General features: G+C 44.7%; 1 protein-coding gene across 3 annotated transcripts in view; it reads left to right on the plus strand.

Moving 5' to 3' along the window:
- The window catches only part of lef1 (lymphoid enhancer-binding factor 1), a gene marked incomplete at both ends in the record, with an annotated part of 69446 nt that overhangs the window by 24939 nt on the left and 25696 nt on the right, over nucleotides 1–18811 (plus strand). For all 3 annotated transcript variants that reach the window (XM_080721391.1, XM_080721392.1, XM_080721393.1), the window contains 2 exons: nucleotides 9403–9535; nucleotides 16722–16812. In XM_080721391.1, coding sequence (XP_080577517.1) covers nucleotides 9403–9535; nucleotides 16722–16812 — 224 coding nt within the window. The remainder of the gene's footprint in view (nucleotides 1–9402; nucleotides 9536–16721; nucleotides 16813–18811) is intronic.

The raw sequence follows: 18811 nt of genomic DNA on the forward strand, positions 1-18811 counted from the left end.
AACAAATAAAAATTGCTGAACATTTCTAAGAGCAGATGAAGTGTTTTTAATCAAAGCCAGGGCTATTTCACACAAATTATCTTACTGACACCTTTTATATAAGACTAGGATGAAAGCTAGCATGATTTATTTTTGCTTGGAGCACAGTGTGTACACACACACACACACACACACACACACACACACACACACACACACACACACACACACACACACACACACACACACACACACACACACCTCGTTGTGAATCCCAGTTTAAGGCTGTTGTGTATTCCATCATGTGCTGCTCAGCACTGTTGTATTGCTCTCCAAAGGAAAAAAGACAATTGGCTTAGTGTCTAATAAAACACTTTTCCAATATCATTGATTGCATATGCTTTTAGGCTATATGTATATTTTAGCCACTTTGTTTGCAGAATGCATTGTGTTTGTGTTGACAATTTACGTGCGTGCGTGCTTGTGACACACACACAGAGCACACGTGCATGTGTTGATGATGTGTGCATGTGAATGCTCGATTTTTTTCTAAAGTAGCGCAGTCTCTGATCTCTTGATGATCATGTGCCGCTGCCAATATTTCCAGTACGAGCCTCATACCGTGATATACTATGAGGTTATTCTGTGTGGAGTGTGATTGTTTTGCGGGTTGCCATGTGTGTACAGTACCATGTGTCGGTCATGTGCTGCATCTCTCTCTGTGAGTTAATGGCAAGTGTTTGATGTGTACATTCCTCCAGGGCCTTGGTTGTGTGTTTGAGGGGGTGGAGGGGGGGGGGGGGGTCTGATTATGACAGGGTGACAGTTCGTTTAGTGTGACAGTGCATCGAAATATACTCAGTGAATTACTCACCCCCATATTGAATGGCCTAGTCCTATAGTCCCCAGTTGTGTGTGTGCATGTGGGTGTGCGCGCACATGTGCTTGTGTGTGTGTGTGTGTGTGTGTGTGTGTGTGTGTGTGTGTGTGTGTGTGTGTGTGTGTGTGTGTGTGTGTGTGTGTGTTTTATTTAAAAAAATGGGTTTCAGCTACTGCAGGATTTCAGCTGATATCTCCCACAACTGTTGTGCAGGATAGTATGCATTGGAATATGTGTACTGTAGAGAGTTTTGGTTTTAACCTACATTTATTTTTCTTAAGATACAGGACAATGCAAGAGAGAGAGATTGAGAGAGAGAGAGAGAGAGAGAGAGGGTGGTGTAATAGGGGATGATGGTGACGGGAGGACTTCAGAGATGTGTATTTCCCCGCAGGGCAGGCTTTTCCTGGGTTTCTTAGACCTCCTCATCTTGCACCACCATTGCACCCTCCCCATCTTGAATCCCCCCCCCCCCCCCCCCCCCCCCCACCCTACCCACCGCTCCCCCATTCGTCTCTTCATTACCCCCAGGGCGCGTGGCACTCCTTCGCTTGTCGGAGGCCCCCAGCTTTCTTCTCTGTTAATTGGGTTTCGTTGCGTTAAACTCTCCCTCTGGCCAAATGAAGGGCCATCCTGCCAAAAAAGCATTCCGTTTTTAGCCACTCTGACTGAAAGGGCTGCTGCTGCTGCTACTGCTGCTGGTGGTGCTGGTGGTGGGGTCCAGCCCACTCCCGGAATGGTAATTGGTTATTTATTTAAGCGCACCCCAGGTTGGTCCCTTCCTTTGGTTTTGGTGAGGGAGGGAGGGAGAGACAGAAAGGGAGCGTCGGGGAAGAGAGAAGATTGAAAGCAGAGGGAAGGGGAGGGAGAGGGTGCGAGTCATGGATGGATGGACGGATGAAGAGGGGAAGGAGGGAATGGGGGGGGCTGAAGGAGAGAATATGGAGGGGTAGAGACAGAGCGAGCAGAGGGAGAAAAGATACAGAAAGCAGTCGTATTTTTCCACACTATAAATCCACCCTAGGGGATAGAGAGGGTTGGGGTGTTTGCTCACCTTTGGTGGGTAAAGGTCAAACAACACACACACACACACACACACACACACACACACACACACACACACACACACACACACACACACACACACGCACACGCACGCTTGTGCACAAAACACAAACACCTGAGAGCAGAACACCTGTGTTGGCTCTGTAGAATCTGTGTTCCAGGGCACACCCTCCCCTCGCTCCCTGTCTTTAGAGTCCTACTTTCAGCCTTCTATATTATTTCAGTCGGTAATCTTGTCCTCTTTATTGGCGAGTCATCAGATGAAACGGTGGCCTAAAGACACGCATTTAAAAACAAACAGGGATGGGTGCGTTCTCTGTGGGAGCTATATCCTTTCAAAAGATTTTCCGGGGGTGGGGGGGTGATGTCATAACATGATGAACACGGACTTTCGTAACCCTTTACAATGTCTTTATTACAGTTTGAATGCTTTAACCAGTGAAAAATAGCAGATATACAAGCTCACAGCGCGGCACCGTGTGCCGCGCTGCGAGCTTGTAGATCTGCTATTTTTGAAAAAGTCGTGAAAATGTGTGCAAATCTTTGAATATATGTATTTTCAAAGCGAACGTTTCTAACTCAAATTTTGCTTCTGGGGGGTCCCTATTTTGAGATGGGGGTCCGTGGCCAAATAAATATCAGTTTGGGGGTCCTTCACATGAAAAGGTTTGAGAACCACTGACATCGTAGTCTCTCAAGAACAGACTAACTGAGCTCCAGTTAAGTGAAAAGGACCTTTTCTTTGACGATGGCTGGCCAGATTGCTGACATAGAAACATAGGTTTTTCAAAAAATCTTAGAAGGATTCAAAAGACACTTATAGAATCGGGTCAAAATTCAAATTTTCACGATTTTTCAAAAATAGCAAATCTACAATCTTGTATATCTGCTATTTTTCAATAGTTAAAGCATAAAATAATGATACACAATAATGTGTACCCGTTCTAAATGGGTTAATCAGAGGATTGATAAAAGGGGTGAACCAACACACACTGCAAGCTGTATTGTTACACCTCAGTTAGTTACAGATGTGCCATTTCAAAACTTCACACGTCCTGCCATTGGCAGTAGATTTTCAGGGGATTTGCAGAACATTGAGCTTGTAGATATTTTTATGACCTTCTCGGACTTCGAAGTTTAAATCTACCTATGAAGGTGGATTCTGCTTTTCAATGGGAATGAGAACGCAAAAATACACTCCATTCTCCATAACAATTAGAAAGGCAAAATAGGCAAAGAAACCTGTGAAAAAAAAGCATTTGCAGGAAAATCTGCAGGAAAATAGCAGTAAATACCGAATAGTTGGAACGGCACATCTATAGGCCTACATGTATTGTCATCGTCCTACCCGACCACGGCTCCAAACAGGTTCGATTGGTTATATCGTTCACATGCTTATTTCTCTCGCTCGAAAATCTAAATGTCAGTCTACATAATGCCGCTACTCTCTACAGTTGGAAATCTCGTTTCACGTGTGAACAAAAGTCACTCGCTTTAGCGGCACGGTCGATGATTTAGCGACCCGGTCGGACGCTTTAGCGGCTCGGTCGGTGATTTAACGGCCCGGTCGGACGCTTTAGCAACCCGGTCTCTGAAAACTACCGACCACGTTGCAACCCGGTTGTAGGTCGCTAAATGATCTCGCCCTCTCTCACAGTAGGTTCAATGTGTAACATGGGCAGTTTTATCACATGTTAACACATGTTTAATGTGTTATTACTGTACGTTGTGTCATACACTATACAAATACTTCATATATTATTTACAGTATATATGCATGCAGCCTCCTCCTTTGCTGCCTAGTCTCTGTGTTGCACAGAGCTCTACATTTTTATATCCACCCCATTGTCCTATACAATCACTGTACTTGATCTGTTTTCTTGGTCTTCATTAAGCCGAACAAGACAGTATTATTATCATCACATTCACATCTTTACTTCCTTTTAACACAGACATTCCCACTTCATCCTTTCTCATTCTCTTCTGCCTCCTTACTCTTCCCCAGAGTCAGTAACAGTGAGCATAGGTGGGGTTGGGTTGTGGAGCCATCAGGGGAATGATTGAGATGTGGGGTCTTGTTAAGGAGAAGAGAGTGGGAGAGATTTAGACTCAGCAGCATGGGAATCCACCGCCAGCCATCGACCGCTCCATGACTGAGACAACCTCCACCTTCTCCCCCTCCCTGGCTCTTTCTTGAAACACCTCACACGGTTTTTCCACGCACTCTGTTGTAGCTGCGGGCACGAAGAGTCCTCATTGCATATAAATTACAGAAGTGGGAAGTGATTATTATAAGAAATTCCCTGCTTTCCCGTTTTTTCCCCCCGTCTTTTTTTTTTCCACTGCACTCTGCAGAAGTGTGGGATAATTGAGTGGAGCACAAAAGCCCTGCTGTGAGAGTGGGAGAGAGAGAAATAAGTGGGAGCGAGAGAGAGCTGGAGAGATGTTATGAAGAGGAAGCCACGTCGCACGTGGTTGTGATTGACAGACGCGGTCCACACTCTAATCAACCAGTTACCTGCATTGACTGGATTGTGGAATCTCATCCATAAACTAACAGCTCAGAGTTAAGAATTACCCCTCCATCCCTCCCTTCCCTCCCCTGTTTTCAGACTACGCTAAAGTCACTGGCTCCCTGCACTGCTGGAGCTTTCCCCCCCCCTGCATGGACGGCTCCCTGCCAGCTCCAAATCCGCACAATGAATTTCTCTTAAAGCCACATCTAAGGGCTTCTTTTAAAAAGGGCCTGGCCAAAAAGCCCCGGTTATAAAATTCCAAACGGAACGTTTTTCTTTTCAATCTGTGTAGCTTTCTCTCTCTCTCTCTCTCTCTCTCTCTCTCTCTCTCACTCTTTCTCTCACTCTCTCTCCCCCCTCTCTTTTCGCTCCCACTTGCTCCCTGTGAAAAAAATAGAACATAAAAATATTCTAAGCCTATTATTTCTCCTTGACAATGAAAAGGGGGGACCTTCCAATATGGCTGCCCTCCTCGATCGCCGCCTAGCTGGCGTTGGTGCCGCCACCAAGGGAAGAGGAAGAGAGAAGAGAAAAAGAGGAGGGAATCGAGTTATGGTGACGCTGCGTCAAACTCTCAGTTGTGGTCAGTTGTGGCTGTCCAGCCAGCTCTTTATGGAGCTCGGTAAACGTGTGTAGCAGGTTTCCAACTGTGAGTGTGTGTGCGTGTGTGCATGCGTGCGTGTGTGTGTGTGTGTGTGTGTGTGTGTGTGTGTGTGTGTGTGTGTGTGTGTGTGTGTGTGTGTGTGTGTGTGTGTGTGTGTGTGTGTGTGTGTGTGTGTTGCGTGCGCGTGCATGCATGTGTGTAAAACTTGGCCAGGACCAGGAGGCAGGAAGAAAGGCACGGTGAGCCAATAACCTGGAAGTACTAAAATGGCGATTTGTTGGCATGGTTACCAGTCACCCCGAATGACTGGACCTTTCAGGAGATCCAATAAAACACTGTTGCCAGTTCACTTTGATATACATAAATCAAATCGCTCATTTCTAATATAGGAATGTATACAGGATGGTATGGTATAGAGAGAGAGTTTCATAAAAATGCTTTTGTGCGCTTAACTGGGTTGGAGTCTGTGCTCCCACGGCATGTTTTTGAACAGTGCTACCATGTTGTAAAAAAGCAGAGATGGAACACGTCCTTCCGCTGAAATTGCTTGGCAGTATCTAAACTGCCAAAGGACGATGAAGACGAGGTAGATAAATCGATGATGACTTTTAGAATATTTTGATAGACCTCCCAACATGGCGGAGTGTCCCACCACATAACCACTGGCAGCCAATCCTCCAAATTTCCATGTCCGACCTCTATTCCATGGTCACTTTGCTTTCACTGCAATTTTCTCCCTAACGGGCACCAGTGCTGTGGTAGGAAGGTATGGTGTATGGCATGCAAGTCTCCTTTCAATACAACCCCAAAGATTCTTAAAAGGTGTGTCGGGTAGGAAGGTATGGTGTACGGCATGCAGGTTCCCCTTAAATACACCCCCAAAGGTTCTTAAAAGGTGTGTCGGTCACAGGGGCCAGGGATGTTCTCCCCGGTGGGTTTAGCTTTAAGGGTGCCATACAATGCAGAGGGATTATTAAGAAGTGGAGAAAAATGAGCTTTGACAGCTGCAACTGGGAGACACAAAAGAGGTTCTTCTCCACTGTGGTGGATCAAGAGCATTTCAAAAAGCCCTCTCAGCTTTCTCATAATGCCAGCAAGTCAATCATCAGTCCTATACTGTACTGTACGTTTGTTTGTTAATGCTATAATATACCTTAGCATATTATATCTCCAATTGGTACAGTTGAAAATGTATGTTTGTGTGACTATTTAAGAGAATACTGAAAAGTATACCGTGTAATACACAGAAACATGTGCTCATTTAACTCTTGAGAGCTAAATTAACATTCAGAATTGTATTGTGTATCAGACGTGTCTGTGTCCAACTTTTAGTGCGCTGATATACATGTGTTTGCAATATAAATATGATTCAAGTGTCTCCTGTTCTCGCCATCCTCTCTGCTCTGAGTCAGACAGCAGAGGCGACCAGAACGCCAGTCCTCCCAACTTCTTATCTCTTTCCTGCAGGGGAACAAATGGAGTGGAGAGGCGTAAAATAAGAGGGATGCTATCGTTTAGTCATCCAGTGGAGGCATGTCCTAGCTGCTTCACACCCAATAACCAGGCCGTACCGTTAGCCTCCTAATGTTAGGATCAGGCCTAACCCTCGCCCAGATTATGCAGATTATCCCGTCACCTTTGACCCAGACTGACCCCAGTTCAAACAACCTGCCTCACCTGGGCTGGATTTAAAAGTAAGCTACAGAGCTGAATTAGTTGACCATTATGCAGTGATTATGTCCTTCGGGGCTCTTGGGGTTCGCCTTGTTTTCAGCTGAAGCAATTCGCCGGTTGCTCTTATTTATCTGTAGTTTTTATTTAATTTAACCCCTGGTCCCTAACTCCTCATAATTTAATTTAAATAATTCAGTATCAAGTTATGCCTTTAAATGGAATACTGCAAAGAGAAATGTAAAAGGAGAAGTTGGACCTTGTTTCTGATTAGTATGAAGCCTGGGCAGATCAACACACTCACGCACACGCACACACACACACACACACACACACACACACACACACACACACACACACACACACGCACACGCACACACACACACACACACTCACACACACACACACACACACACACACACACACACACACACACACACACACACACACACACACACACACACGCGCAGCACCCCGGGGTCCTGGCTAAGACGTTCCCAGACGGAGGAACAGGGTGAGGGGTGAGGGGGAGGGTGGTGCCAGTCTGTGAGCATGTCGCAGGGGGGAACACATTCCAACCAAACTCAGGAGGACGAAGAAGAGGGTGGGAGAGGAAGGGAGGGCTGTTCCAACGACTCTATCAGCTCAGCAGGCATGTCACCTTGCCAGCAGACACCTCACTGGTACTACCAAACAGTGAGGCCAAGACATTCTTTTGATCTCGTTGGCCTACTAGTTGGAGTGACCGGTACGTTAAGTAAACATTCAGTCCATTGGGCTATATAAAAAGGGAAGGTGGAATAGAACATCCCTGGTCACTAATTTCAATGAACCGAGCTCACCCCTGGGGTTTAATGACATATGGAGGATGCGCAAAGCTCTCATGGGCACATTTGGGAGTGGCACATTTTAGTGTGTGCCCTCGTTTGAAGCCAATGCTTCGTTCAACAAACTACACAGTACACATCTAGTCATTTTCTATCCGTAGCTAAAGATTATACAGGGAAGCAGCCGTTATTAGTGTCTTTTTTCTTGTCTTTTGTTTTGTTCGTTTCATGTCTTTTGTTTTGTTCGTTTCACATTGGAACTAGACACTAGATTGATGCATTTCTGATCAACCGTATATCCTTTTTTGGAGACTTGATATTTGGACTTTTTCTGGTCAGCCAGGTCTCGGGGCCCAGATTGTGAATAGTAGATTTAGCATGGCTAAGCTGTACCATGTGTTCTCCACTGCTGAAGCGTGTAAGCGCTGGCGGGGCTGGCAGGTTTAGGGGACGGGGGTAGTTAGGGCAAGGGAGTTTAGGTCTGGCTGGATCTATTTTGGTTGTTGCAGGGGGGGTGCGCGCGAGGGTGTGTTGAGTGTGCAGGTCATCCCCCTCTGCCTCAGCCCAGGGGTTGTGGGCTGGTGAGGGGGGGCTGTGGGCTGCAGCCAGCCCAGGACACTGTTGACGTGATTACCCCTGCCTCCTCGTGTTTTGGTTCCACTGCAGATGTGTGTGTGTGTGTGTGTGTGTGTGTGTGTGTGTGTGTGTGTGTGTGTGTGTGTGTGTGTGTGTGTCTCTCTCTCTCTCTCTATCCCTAACCACCACCCTCACCCCATCCCTCCTCCTCCCGTCCGTCCTCCGGCTCTTGGCTCTGTAATGAACTCCCCCCTTATTCACCGGCTAATGACTGCCTTTGATCTCCCACATAAGACCTCTGCTCTGACTCTCTACCCTGTGGGTCTCTCTCTCTCTCTCGCTCGCTCGCTCACTCCTGCACTATTTCACTCTCTCGTGTTCTCTCACTAGCTTCCTTCTATTCTTCGGCTTTCTTTCTTTTTCTGTTGCTGTCTCTAAACTCACTTCTTCTTTCTTTCCGCAACCTCTCATTCTCTTAATGTCTAAAATCCCACACTGCCACAGAAACACCCAAACTCTCTCTTTTTCTCTATCTCGCTCGTTCCTTTGAGGCAAACAGGGGGGCTTGGTTCTTGCTGACCTAAACTACACCGTTTTTTAAAGGTGTTTGGCGAGGGGAGAGACGGGTAGAGGTTATTTATATCTGGCTCGGGGGAAGGTGTTTTTTTTTTCTTCTTCCATGTATTTGCACTGTACCATTAATGTTAACCCCACATCTATAAGGAAGCTCTGTAAAAAGACCACCCGCACAGCACAGTGTGCACGGCATGCAGAACCTACTGTACATCATGTGACTGCAGTGGCTGGGGAGGGGAGACCATTTTAAAACCTCAGCACACACCAGTTACAGAGGAAGTGCAACAGAGGAAGCTGGTTACATGTTAAATAATCTTGAGTTTTTAAACAGTTTCCCCACTGTTGTTTTTTTGTTATGATACATGTCAAAGTGGCGGAGCCGACAGTTGCAGCTGTTGCTTGAAAAATTATGCGTTTCAAATCTTTTCCCATACAGTACATCAACTCTTTGTTGGCACTTCAAATTATGTTAACTGTTTTCATCGATACTACTAAGTTTTAACACAGTGTTCTTACATCTCGCAAATAATAGACAGATGGTTGGGGGGGAAAAAGAAACAGTCTGTCAACTATTACACTATTGTCAACTGCCTTTGGTCTTTTCTTCCATGGTCCAGCAACGTTCCAGTGGTCTAGCTGTCACACGGCTTCCATAATACATTTGATGCCGAAGCGTTAAAATAATGGCTGTCTTTCTCTTCTCCACAGTCCAACAAAGTTCCAGTGGTGCAGCCCTCCCATGCAGTCCACCCCCTCACCCCGCTGATCACATACAGTGACGAACACTTCGCCCCGGGCCCACACTCTGGACACCACCCGCAGGATGGCAACAACAAACAAGGTACGAGCAGGGGCGTCACAAGGGGGGCGGGAGTGGGACTGAGTTATTAGGGCCCAAGGGGCCTAAATTATTTTACACTTTAGCTATCGAAAAATAGCAGATATACAAGCTCACAGCGCGGCACCAAGTGCCGCGCTGTGAGCTTGTAGATCTGCTATTTTTGAAAAGTCGTGAAAATGTGTGCAAATCTTTACATTTTTTGAATATATGTATTTTTAAAAGCAAACATTTGTAACTCAGATTTTGCTTTTGGGGGGTCCCTGGAACGAAATATTTTGAGATGGGGGTCCGTGGGCCAAACACATGTAATTTTGGGGGTCCTTCACATGAAAAAAGTTTGAGCACCACTGAAATGGAAACAGGTTTTTCAAAAAAACCTGATTTTGAAATATTCAAAGACTTGCACAAGTTTTCACGATTAAATAAAATAGCAGATCTACAAGCTCACAGCGCGGCACTCAGTGCCGCGCTGTGAGCTTGTATATCTGCTATTTTTCAATAGTTAAAGCCCAAAATAATTGAAGTGAATCCTTGTACCCAGGGCCCAGAATTTGGTGCGACACCCCTGGGTACGAGGGACCGTGTTCGGTTGAATGCTGTTTGAGATCAGAAGACATATTATCCAGTAAGCAAGCATCCTGAGATAAATTTAATTTAGTTTAACTTTTACACTGTGCTCAAACTTAAAAGGTTAGTGTTAAAAAAACATGGAGAAGAATTCAGTTCGATGATATAAAAAAGACACAAAAACACTTTTTTTTGGCCTTGTGATATAAATACAAATCTGAAGGGCCCTAAAAATAAAAACATCACCTCACCCATGTGAAGCGCACAAAAGAAACCAAAGCTGTAGATGACAAGCAAAGACAGAATGTTAAAAAAAGATAACAGAAGCCAAATGACAGCAGAAATCTCATTTACACACTGTCAAAGTGAAGCAGGAAAAGAAAAGGTTCTCACAAATAGCAACGGTTCATATGCAAAACTTGATGACATGAAACCTCAAAGTCCTCTATTTTCTCATAAGACAAACTCTAGTCTGAAGGCATACTGTAACTGGATCATAGAAGTCAACATAGTGAGCTTGTACTGTACTCACATTTCTCCAACGCCTTTATGGAATGTAATTTATTAGGTGAGCCGTGATGCAATTGCCAACTATTGACGCTGTCTGTCTGTGTATGTAGATTGTTGACTCTGTCTGCAATTAAATCATAATATAAGCCATTGAATCTCTAACTCAAAATCTGATTTGTTAAACTTATTTTTTACACATTGTCATGCATAACTTAACTGGTGAGACTGAGTGCATTACTTCTCTGTTTCCTTGATGATGTAAGACAATTATTTAAATTTATGGTTGGCATTTTGCGGCGTAACTATGCACACCTCTGAATTGCCCTTGTTAGTATAGTGTTTGCAGTTCATTATTTTGATAGGATACTAGAAAGAGAGAGGGATGTGAGGGCAGAGAGAAGGGGGTGACCTGTGACACAGACACCCAGCCGGGGAGCTGAGCTGCCAACGCGGGGGCCCAGAGACCTTTTTTTGCCGTAAATGTGTTTAAGTGACTGGAAGGAAAAGGTTGCAAGAGGACATGCCATCTGACACACATGACATGCCTCATGAGCCGGGATTCGAACCTATGTCATTGTCATCATCACAGCCAGTAGTTCTGTGTCTATGTGGTGAAGTGTTCCGCTGGGTCCGGGCGGCCAAGCCACCCAGGCACAACATGCATTTCCCAACATAAAACAGCTCTTTATGACAGCTTCCCAGAAGTGTGCCGTCCCTCTCCCTCTCTCTGAGGAGCAGCATCAAGGCCATAACTCTGACAGCTCCAGAGGAACACTTTAGAAGAGCTTCTCAGAAAGCTGGAGTGGGCTTTGGCAGCCTCTTCACAAGCACGTGAGAAAGAGTGCTCTTCCCCCGCCCCCCCCACCCGCGCGCACGCTATTCCGACTGCCGGTTGAAAAGTGGAGCGGGAGAGGGGACTGAGCAGACAGGATGATAATGGAGGTAAAAGGAGGTTGTAGTTCTGAGGGACAGGCTATAAATAACAATGTAAAATCCAACACAGGAGGGACACTGGGAGGATTGGATCAAGGGAAATTAGGAAGTCTGCGGAAATGGCGCTCACTCGGTGCATGTCAGAGATGTCGAACTAGTCGCGAGACATATTCAGAGAACTCTGTTGAGACTGAAATGGGGAGCTGAATAAGAAGAAAACCTCTGCAGGTGTATTCATGTACACACACACACACACACACACACACACACACACACACACACACACACACACACACACACACACACACACACAGACACACACACACACACAGTGATGAGCAAGATAAAAGACATCTCTTGTCCATGTACTACTCCTCATGAAGTCACGCTCTCCATTTCAGTGTAATATTTATGTTGGTCTCGTCGGTCCTCGGGGATCCAGCATGTGAGCTGATGATAAACATTAGAGAGCAGAGAGTGGTCTCCAGAGGCGGTCTCTCTCCCTCTGTATTTGATCCTCGTACACACAGCCTATGGAAGAGTGTGTGTACATATTAAAGAGATGCTGTATGTGAACTCCCTGGACACATTTCACAGCCTCATAAGGCTGAGCTCAAGTTGTCTCTCTCTCTCTCTTTCTTTATTTCATTCCCCTTTTCACTCTCTCCATCTCTCCCTTCCTTCCTCGCCACCCCTTCTTCTGACATCTCCTCTCCTTACCCCTCTCCCCCCTTCCACCCTTCCTTCATCCATTGCTATCTTTCTCTCTCTCTCTCTCTCTCTGTCCTCCATCTTTTTTCCCTCTCCCCGTTCTCTCTATATTCCCTGCCCTCTCTTTCTCTCGCTTTCACTTCACACGCATTGACCGATTGCTGCCTTCCTCACTAGGATCAGGACTTTGATCTCCTCGTTAATTATGAAAAATAATCATGGATTTTCTCATTATGAGCTCTAATAAGCGCCGGGCTGCAGAGCGGCAACGAAGGTCGAAAGGGAACCATTTCAATCGTTGTATTTAAATACAATTCAACCTTTCATTGCACTTTATTTTTTATTTTTTTATACACTGAAATATCAGACCGGAGAAGAATCTCTAGAATATCTAGCCCATCACAGATGTTGCAGTTACTTACTTTACACAGAGAATATTATTGTAATGTTACAGTTTATTTCAGCGTAGTTAAATGTGTTTGTGCACAGATCAGCAGACAGCAGGGCGAGGTTCATTTAGGCGTTGGCGGGAACGTGTAAAGAGGGGAGTAAAGTTATTGAGCACCTTAAGGAGGTAGGGTGTCAGAAGCCAGATTAAACCACCCCACCCTTACTCGCCTATACTCCTGTTCACATCTTACCCTGCTTCACTGCCTACCAGGCACGTGCACACATAGACATCAAAGGGGGCGAAAGCAGTTTTTATTATGGTGAAAGAAATGAAAATACCCTCTTTCTATGCCATACCTGAAGGCAGCATTCACGAGAATTGCCTTGTCCAAAGTCTCCTGAACTTGAATGCAGCATCTTATGTTGAAAGAATTGCCCTCTATGTGTAGAAATCCATACCGTACTCCTTATCTCCAGTATTGACTCGATTATGCTTAGTTTAGTGTGGTATCAAGCACTGAAAATAGCTCCAAGCTCAAAACTCGTCGCAGCCGACGGGTTGTGAGCTTGGAGGTCTGCTATTTTCGATATTTCCACCAAAAGGCCCTTTTAGAAAGTTCAGCCCCTGCCTCTCTAACATTCTCTGCACGTCCCTGCTGCCTACCATCTCTCCATACATCCATCGTTCCCATGCCTGTTTGCGTTCCCTTCCACCTACCCCTCCCTCCCTCCCTCCCCTTGCCCCCTTCCCCTCCTGCCCTGAGGAGAGCCCTGAGGAGTGTGCTCTGGTGGATTAGTGGGCAGGAGGTGGTAGAGCCGTGCACGTTACACTGGCTTTGGAGATATAAGCCCCACTCCTTGCCCTGTATCTGAGGTGGCTTGGTGGGGGGGGGGTGTTAGGCTCTTTAGACCTCAACCCCAGAGAGAGAAAGAAAATGGAGAGAAAAGATAGAAGTGAAGAGAAGTGGAGAAAAGCCAGACTCCAACAGGGATTAGAAGATGGTGCTAATCTGGAGGCATTTGCCCTCTTTTCTTTTTCTCGTGTGTGTGTGTGTGTGTGTGTGTGTGTGTGTGTGTGTGTGTGTGTGTGTGTGTGTGTGTGTGTGTGTGTGTGTGTGTGTGTGTGTGTGTGTGCGCGTGCCTCACAGTCATGTACAGTATACTGCAATGCATGTTTTTTGAGGTTTACATCACTGGTAGTATACAGAAAAGTCCAGAGTAAGTTAAACTAGAAAGATGCAATAGGAAGTGTTGTTGCCGTGACGCGAGTGACACTTGCAAATGAATTCCGTCTTACCATTTGAATTTTGCCCATTCAAGTCAATGGGGAAAATTTGACATATGGCCTAAGTTTGTGTGTGCCACCAAAACTGTGAAAGATGGATGGAAAGAATAAAGTCAGAAAACCACCCCTTGGCATACCCAGTATCGTATAGAGTCTATGCTCTTTACACTGTCTATCTATGCCATAGGGCATAGACAGTGTATTGTCAGGGAGGTCACTCTGTTTCTGGCGAAAATGTTACTAATTGTTCCACTGTCAGTTTTCAGATTCTTCATATCCATATGAGTCAAACCGCCAGCATCATTGTGGGCTCGCCTGGAAGGCGAGCACACGTATGTTATCTTCATTATTTATCTATCAGTCAGTCAGTATCCTCAAAACTTTGGCGCGATTCATCTCTTAAACGCTTACACCTTTCAACACCATTCAAATTTTTATGTGTTCAGCTTACTGAGGACACGTGTGCTTGTATTTTTGGTTTTGAAATGTTTTGTAGTATAAATATAAAAAAATAAAAATGTTTAACTTTAAGCACCCAATGCATTTCCAATGGGTTTAGTGAGTGGAGAGAAGGATAATAGACCCATGTTTATGTTAAGGCGCTGTGGCTGCAGTGTTAACACTTCAGATATGCTATCTATATCATTGCGTTCACACAGGTCTGCTCTCTGATTTGATCCAAATGTCTAAGCTGTGTGATGTATAAAACTATAGTTATAGTTAAAACTATAAATAAATGTCCCTCTCCACTCTACTGATTACACAGCTGTGATCAAGAATCAAGTCCGGGCGATGGGATGTAAATCCCATAGCCATATATCCTAGAGCCCGCAGGGACAGTCAGCCATATTAGTGGTTGTTGTTGGTTGTCAGGGAGATATCAAAACCAATGCATTTCCAAGTCAGATCCACAAACACAATAAAAGCCATGCTCCACTCCTCAGTCTGGAGTGGCCACATAGAAGAACGCCTTGGTTATAGACATAGTGGAGGACAGATGTGATCTGGGATTGTTAGCCTACAGTATATGCACTCAATATACTCCACTACAGTTGGAGTCCATTTGACAGTTGCTGGTTCCCAAACACAGAATCAAAAATGTAGATCTAGAACACATAGAATATGTACAGTACAGTAAGGTTCAGTAGAGTACAGTAAAAGTACAGTAAGGTTCAGTAGAGTACAGTAAAGTACAGTAAGGTACAGAAAGGTACAGTACAGAAAGGTACAGTAGAGTACAGTACAGTAAGGTACAGTAAAGTACAATACAGTACAGTAAGGTACAGTAGAGTACAGTAAAGTACAATAAAGTACAGTAAAGTAGAATAAAGTACAGTAAGGTACAGTGGAGTACAGTAAAGTACAGTAGAGTACAGTAAAGTACAGTATAGTAAGGTACAGTAGAGTACAGTACAGTAAGGTACAGTACGGTACAGTAGAGTACAGTATAGTATAGTACAGTAAGGTACAGTACAGTACAGTAAGGTACAGTAGAGTACAGTACAGTAAGGTACAGTAGAGTACAGTAAAGTACAGTAAGTTACAGTAGAATACAGTAAAGTACAGTACAGTAGAGTACAGTAAAGTACAGTAAGTTACAGTACAGTACAGTACAGTAAGGTGCAGTACAGTATAGTAAGGTACAGTACAATACTGTAAGGTACTGTACCTTACAGTACCTTAAAGTATCCTATTTGTTGGGTTGGAATCGAGCCCACACTGTTTCGAAGGAACAGTATTTCTAGTTTATTAACTTATTTGACGCAATATAAAAAAGGCCTATGGGAATTCTGAATGGGGGACAGGACGCAACCCACGTATAGGATGTGTAAATAACTTCACACTTCGGTGCTCTATAGATCTATATCCATGTTTATTTTCGTTCTTTACTGGAATATACAGTAGGCCAGCTGAGAAGGAGGTGCTGTAGGGAGAGGACAGAAGAGCCATCAGCAGGACTCAACATCAGAGCCAGCAGGGGTTACAGCTAGCTCCAGGAAATCTGTTTCATTTTTAACACCTGCGCAATCGCTTAGGGTTTGTGGGAGAAATATTATAAGTACATATTATATATATAAACAACATCTGAGTGATTTAGATTCATCCCTTTTGGTCAGGTGTTTTAACAATAAGCAGAACTGGTCTTGACCTTGGAGTGAAGCAGAAGTTGAGGTGGAGAGGATTAAACCTCAGGCCCTGGATGAGACTCATGTGGATCCAGAGACGGATGGCATTAACCACTTCAGTTTCACGAGATACTGTCAAATTATATTCAGCCTTTACTGCATTCATGCACGCCGTCTGCCTCGCGTCCCTGTTGTATTGTAAAGTCTTCTGCTTCGTGAACCAGGGAGTCCTTGCCCTTGGATCATGGTAGGATTGATAGGAGATGGAGAGCAGCTTAGCCATGGAGACGCAGTGACAGTCAGTCAGTCAATCCGCTCTACAGGGAGAGCCACAGCCCCTGCCACACAACGAGAGCCTTAATTAAGCAGTGATCAGCTTAAGAAACTCATAGGCACTGCGAAGGGCGGCTCAGATTGGGGTAATATGGTGATTTTGTGTCAGTTGATAATGGAGAGGTCAGGACACACACTCAAGAGCCCACTGATGCGTTGTCCTTGATTTGTGGTGAAGTTTATTTGTTGAGTTTGTGTTTCTTGACTGTGATCATCTGGATCTTTGCTGAAAATGGGGTTAAGTGCATCACCACTGGGGTCTGTAACTGTAGTGCTGTATAAAGTAGCTTCATGTGTCTAACGGTTGTCTATCATGGTTGTGTCACTGCAGGCATGCAAAGGCATCACCAAGGGCCCGACATGACTAACTTCTACTCCCTGTCACCTGGAGGTGTGGGACAGATCACCCCACCACTGGGCTGGTGAGTCACGTGCACGCACGCACACACCCACTCACGCACACACACAAATACACACACACACACACACACACACACACACACACACACACACACACACACACACACACACACACACACACACACACACACACACACACACACACACACACACACACACACACACACACACACACACACACACACACACACACACACACACAGCGAGATAAACTGTTTGGATTCACACAAATATATAAATGTGTGCCCACAAACAATCCCACATGCATTAAAAATGCATTAAATTATCTCCATTAGCATCAATAACTAATAATAATCATCAATAATCTGCCCAGTGCCCATTCAGGGTTATTTTTTATTTTTTTTAAATAATGTATTTATTCTTTTTCACCACACAAAGATAAAAGACAATCACAATCAAACACATAACAGAAGAAGACGAAACCACTGTGCAAAAGGCAAAGATAAAAGACAATAATATTCAAAACAAAGTTTTTCCTGTGTTAGCAATTCCTCATGTCGTCGTTGTCGGGCGGAAACCTCGTATCTCCAAGTTTCAAATTTGTAATATTTTTTTTTTCTCGCAAAGTAAAGCACTGCTTCATCATACAAGGCCGTCGAAAACAGCAGATCTACAAGCACACGTGCGAGGCGTTGTGTGCTTGTAGATCGGCTGTTTTCACTAGTTTAAATCATTTTTAAAATGATATATGAAAAACGAACGGTTGTGGACATACAAGGTTTTCACCCGACAACGACGATGTGCTTGTCCTCCCACCATACAGTCCACATAAGTTTAACACAAGGCATGTCAGTCCTTCATTCTGTACCAAGCAGACAGGCTTGTTAATCCTCTTCACAGTGACTCCACTGACCCAGTGTCCTTTACAAATCACTGCTTTCTGAATAGATAATAAAGGGAACCTATATTTTATATATCCTGTGGCGGTGGCTCAGTGGTAGAGTTCCCAGTTCGATCCCGGGCTCCCCCCAAAGTTACTGCCGAAGTGTCCTTGAGCAAGACACTGAACCCCTAATTGCTCTCGGTGAGCAGGTTGGTGCCTTGCATGGTTTCCTCCGACATCAGTGTATGAATGTGTGTGTGAATGGGTGAATGTAATGCACAATATCTGTCAAGCGCCTTGGATAAAGGCGCTACATAAATGCACCATTTCGACAGCTCTTTTTACCATTTACCAATATTTTTTCTGTTCACGGTGCATCTATTCCTGTCCGTACAAGCCAATAGTCAGCTTTACTGCAGGGAAAGGATTTGTAAAGTAATGTATGTCATTTTTTACTTATTTCTCTTTTCTTTAAAATTAAAAATTCAAATGGTTATTTATTTTTCGTAACGGTACAGAATGTGGCTATGGTACAGTGCAACACACAACATCAAATTAAGTTAAAATACAGTCAGTAGTCCAAGAAATAAAATACTATCAATACAATCTTAATATTTTGCCACTTGCAATATCCTCATGGCCCAGTAGTGGGCCTCGACCCACAGGTTGCCCTATATAATAAAGCATAAGAAGGGAGATTCATGCACCGAGCCCCACCCCCCAGCCCAGCACCACCGGTGCTCTGCTGCTGCTCTAACCACAGGGATCCTCTGTGTGCCCAGCACATGTCAAACCCATCAGCACATGGCGTGGCCCTGCATAACCATATGGCCGCTTTCCTTGCCTCCGAATGTTTCTGCAAGTACTCGTCTCTCCCCGACCACACGACACATGAAGCTATATGAAGAGCGTTTCGTTCCAACGTGAGGTCTTATATAATCTTTTTACTACCGACCTTTGTCAGTAGAAAATCTCTGTTTCCCTTCTGCAATTTCCCTATATCATACTTCCTTTCTCTCTGTTTCTCTATCTTTTGCCTATTCTATTATCTACCCCCATCCCTGCTTTATCTTTTCTCCCTGCCTTCCTCCTCAACCATCTCTCTCTCTCTCTCTCTCTCTCTCTCTCTCTCTCTCTCTCTCTCTCTCTCTCTCTCT

The sequence above is a fragment of the Nannobrachium achirus genome (assembly GCF_963921795.1).
Source record: "Nannobrachium achirus genome assembly, chromosome: 3".
NCBI lineage: Eukaryota > Metazoa > Chordata > Actinopteri > Myctophiformes > Myctophidae > Nannobrachium > Nannobrachium achirus.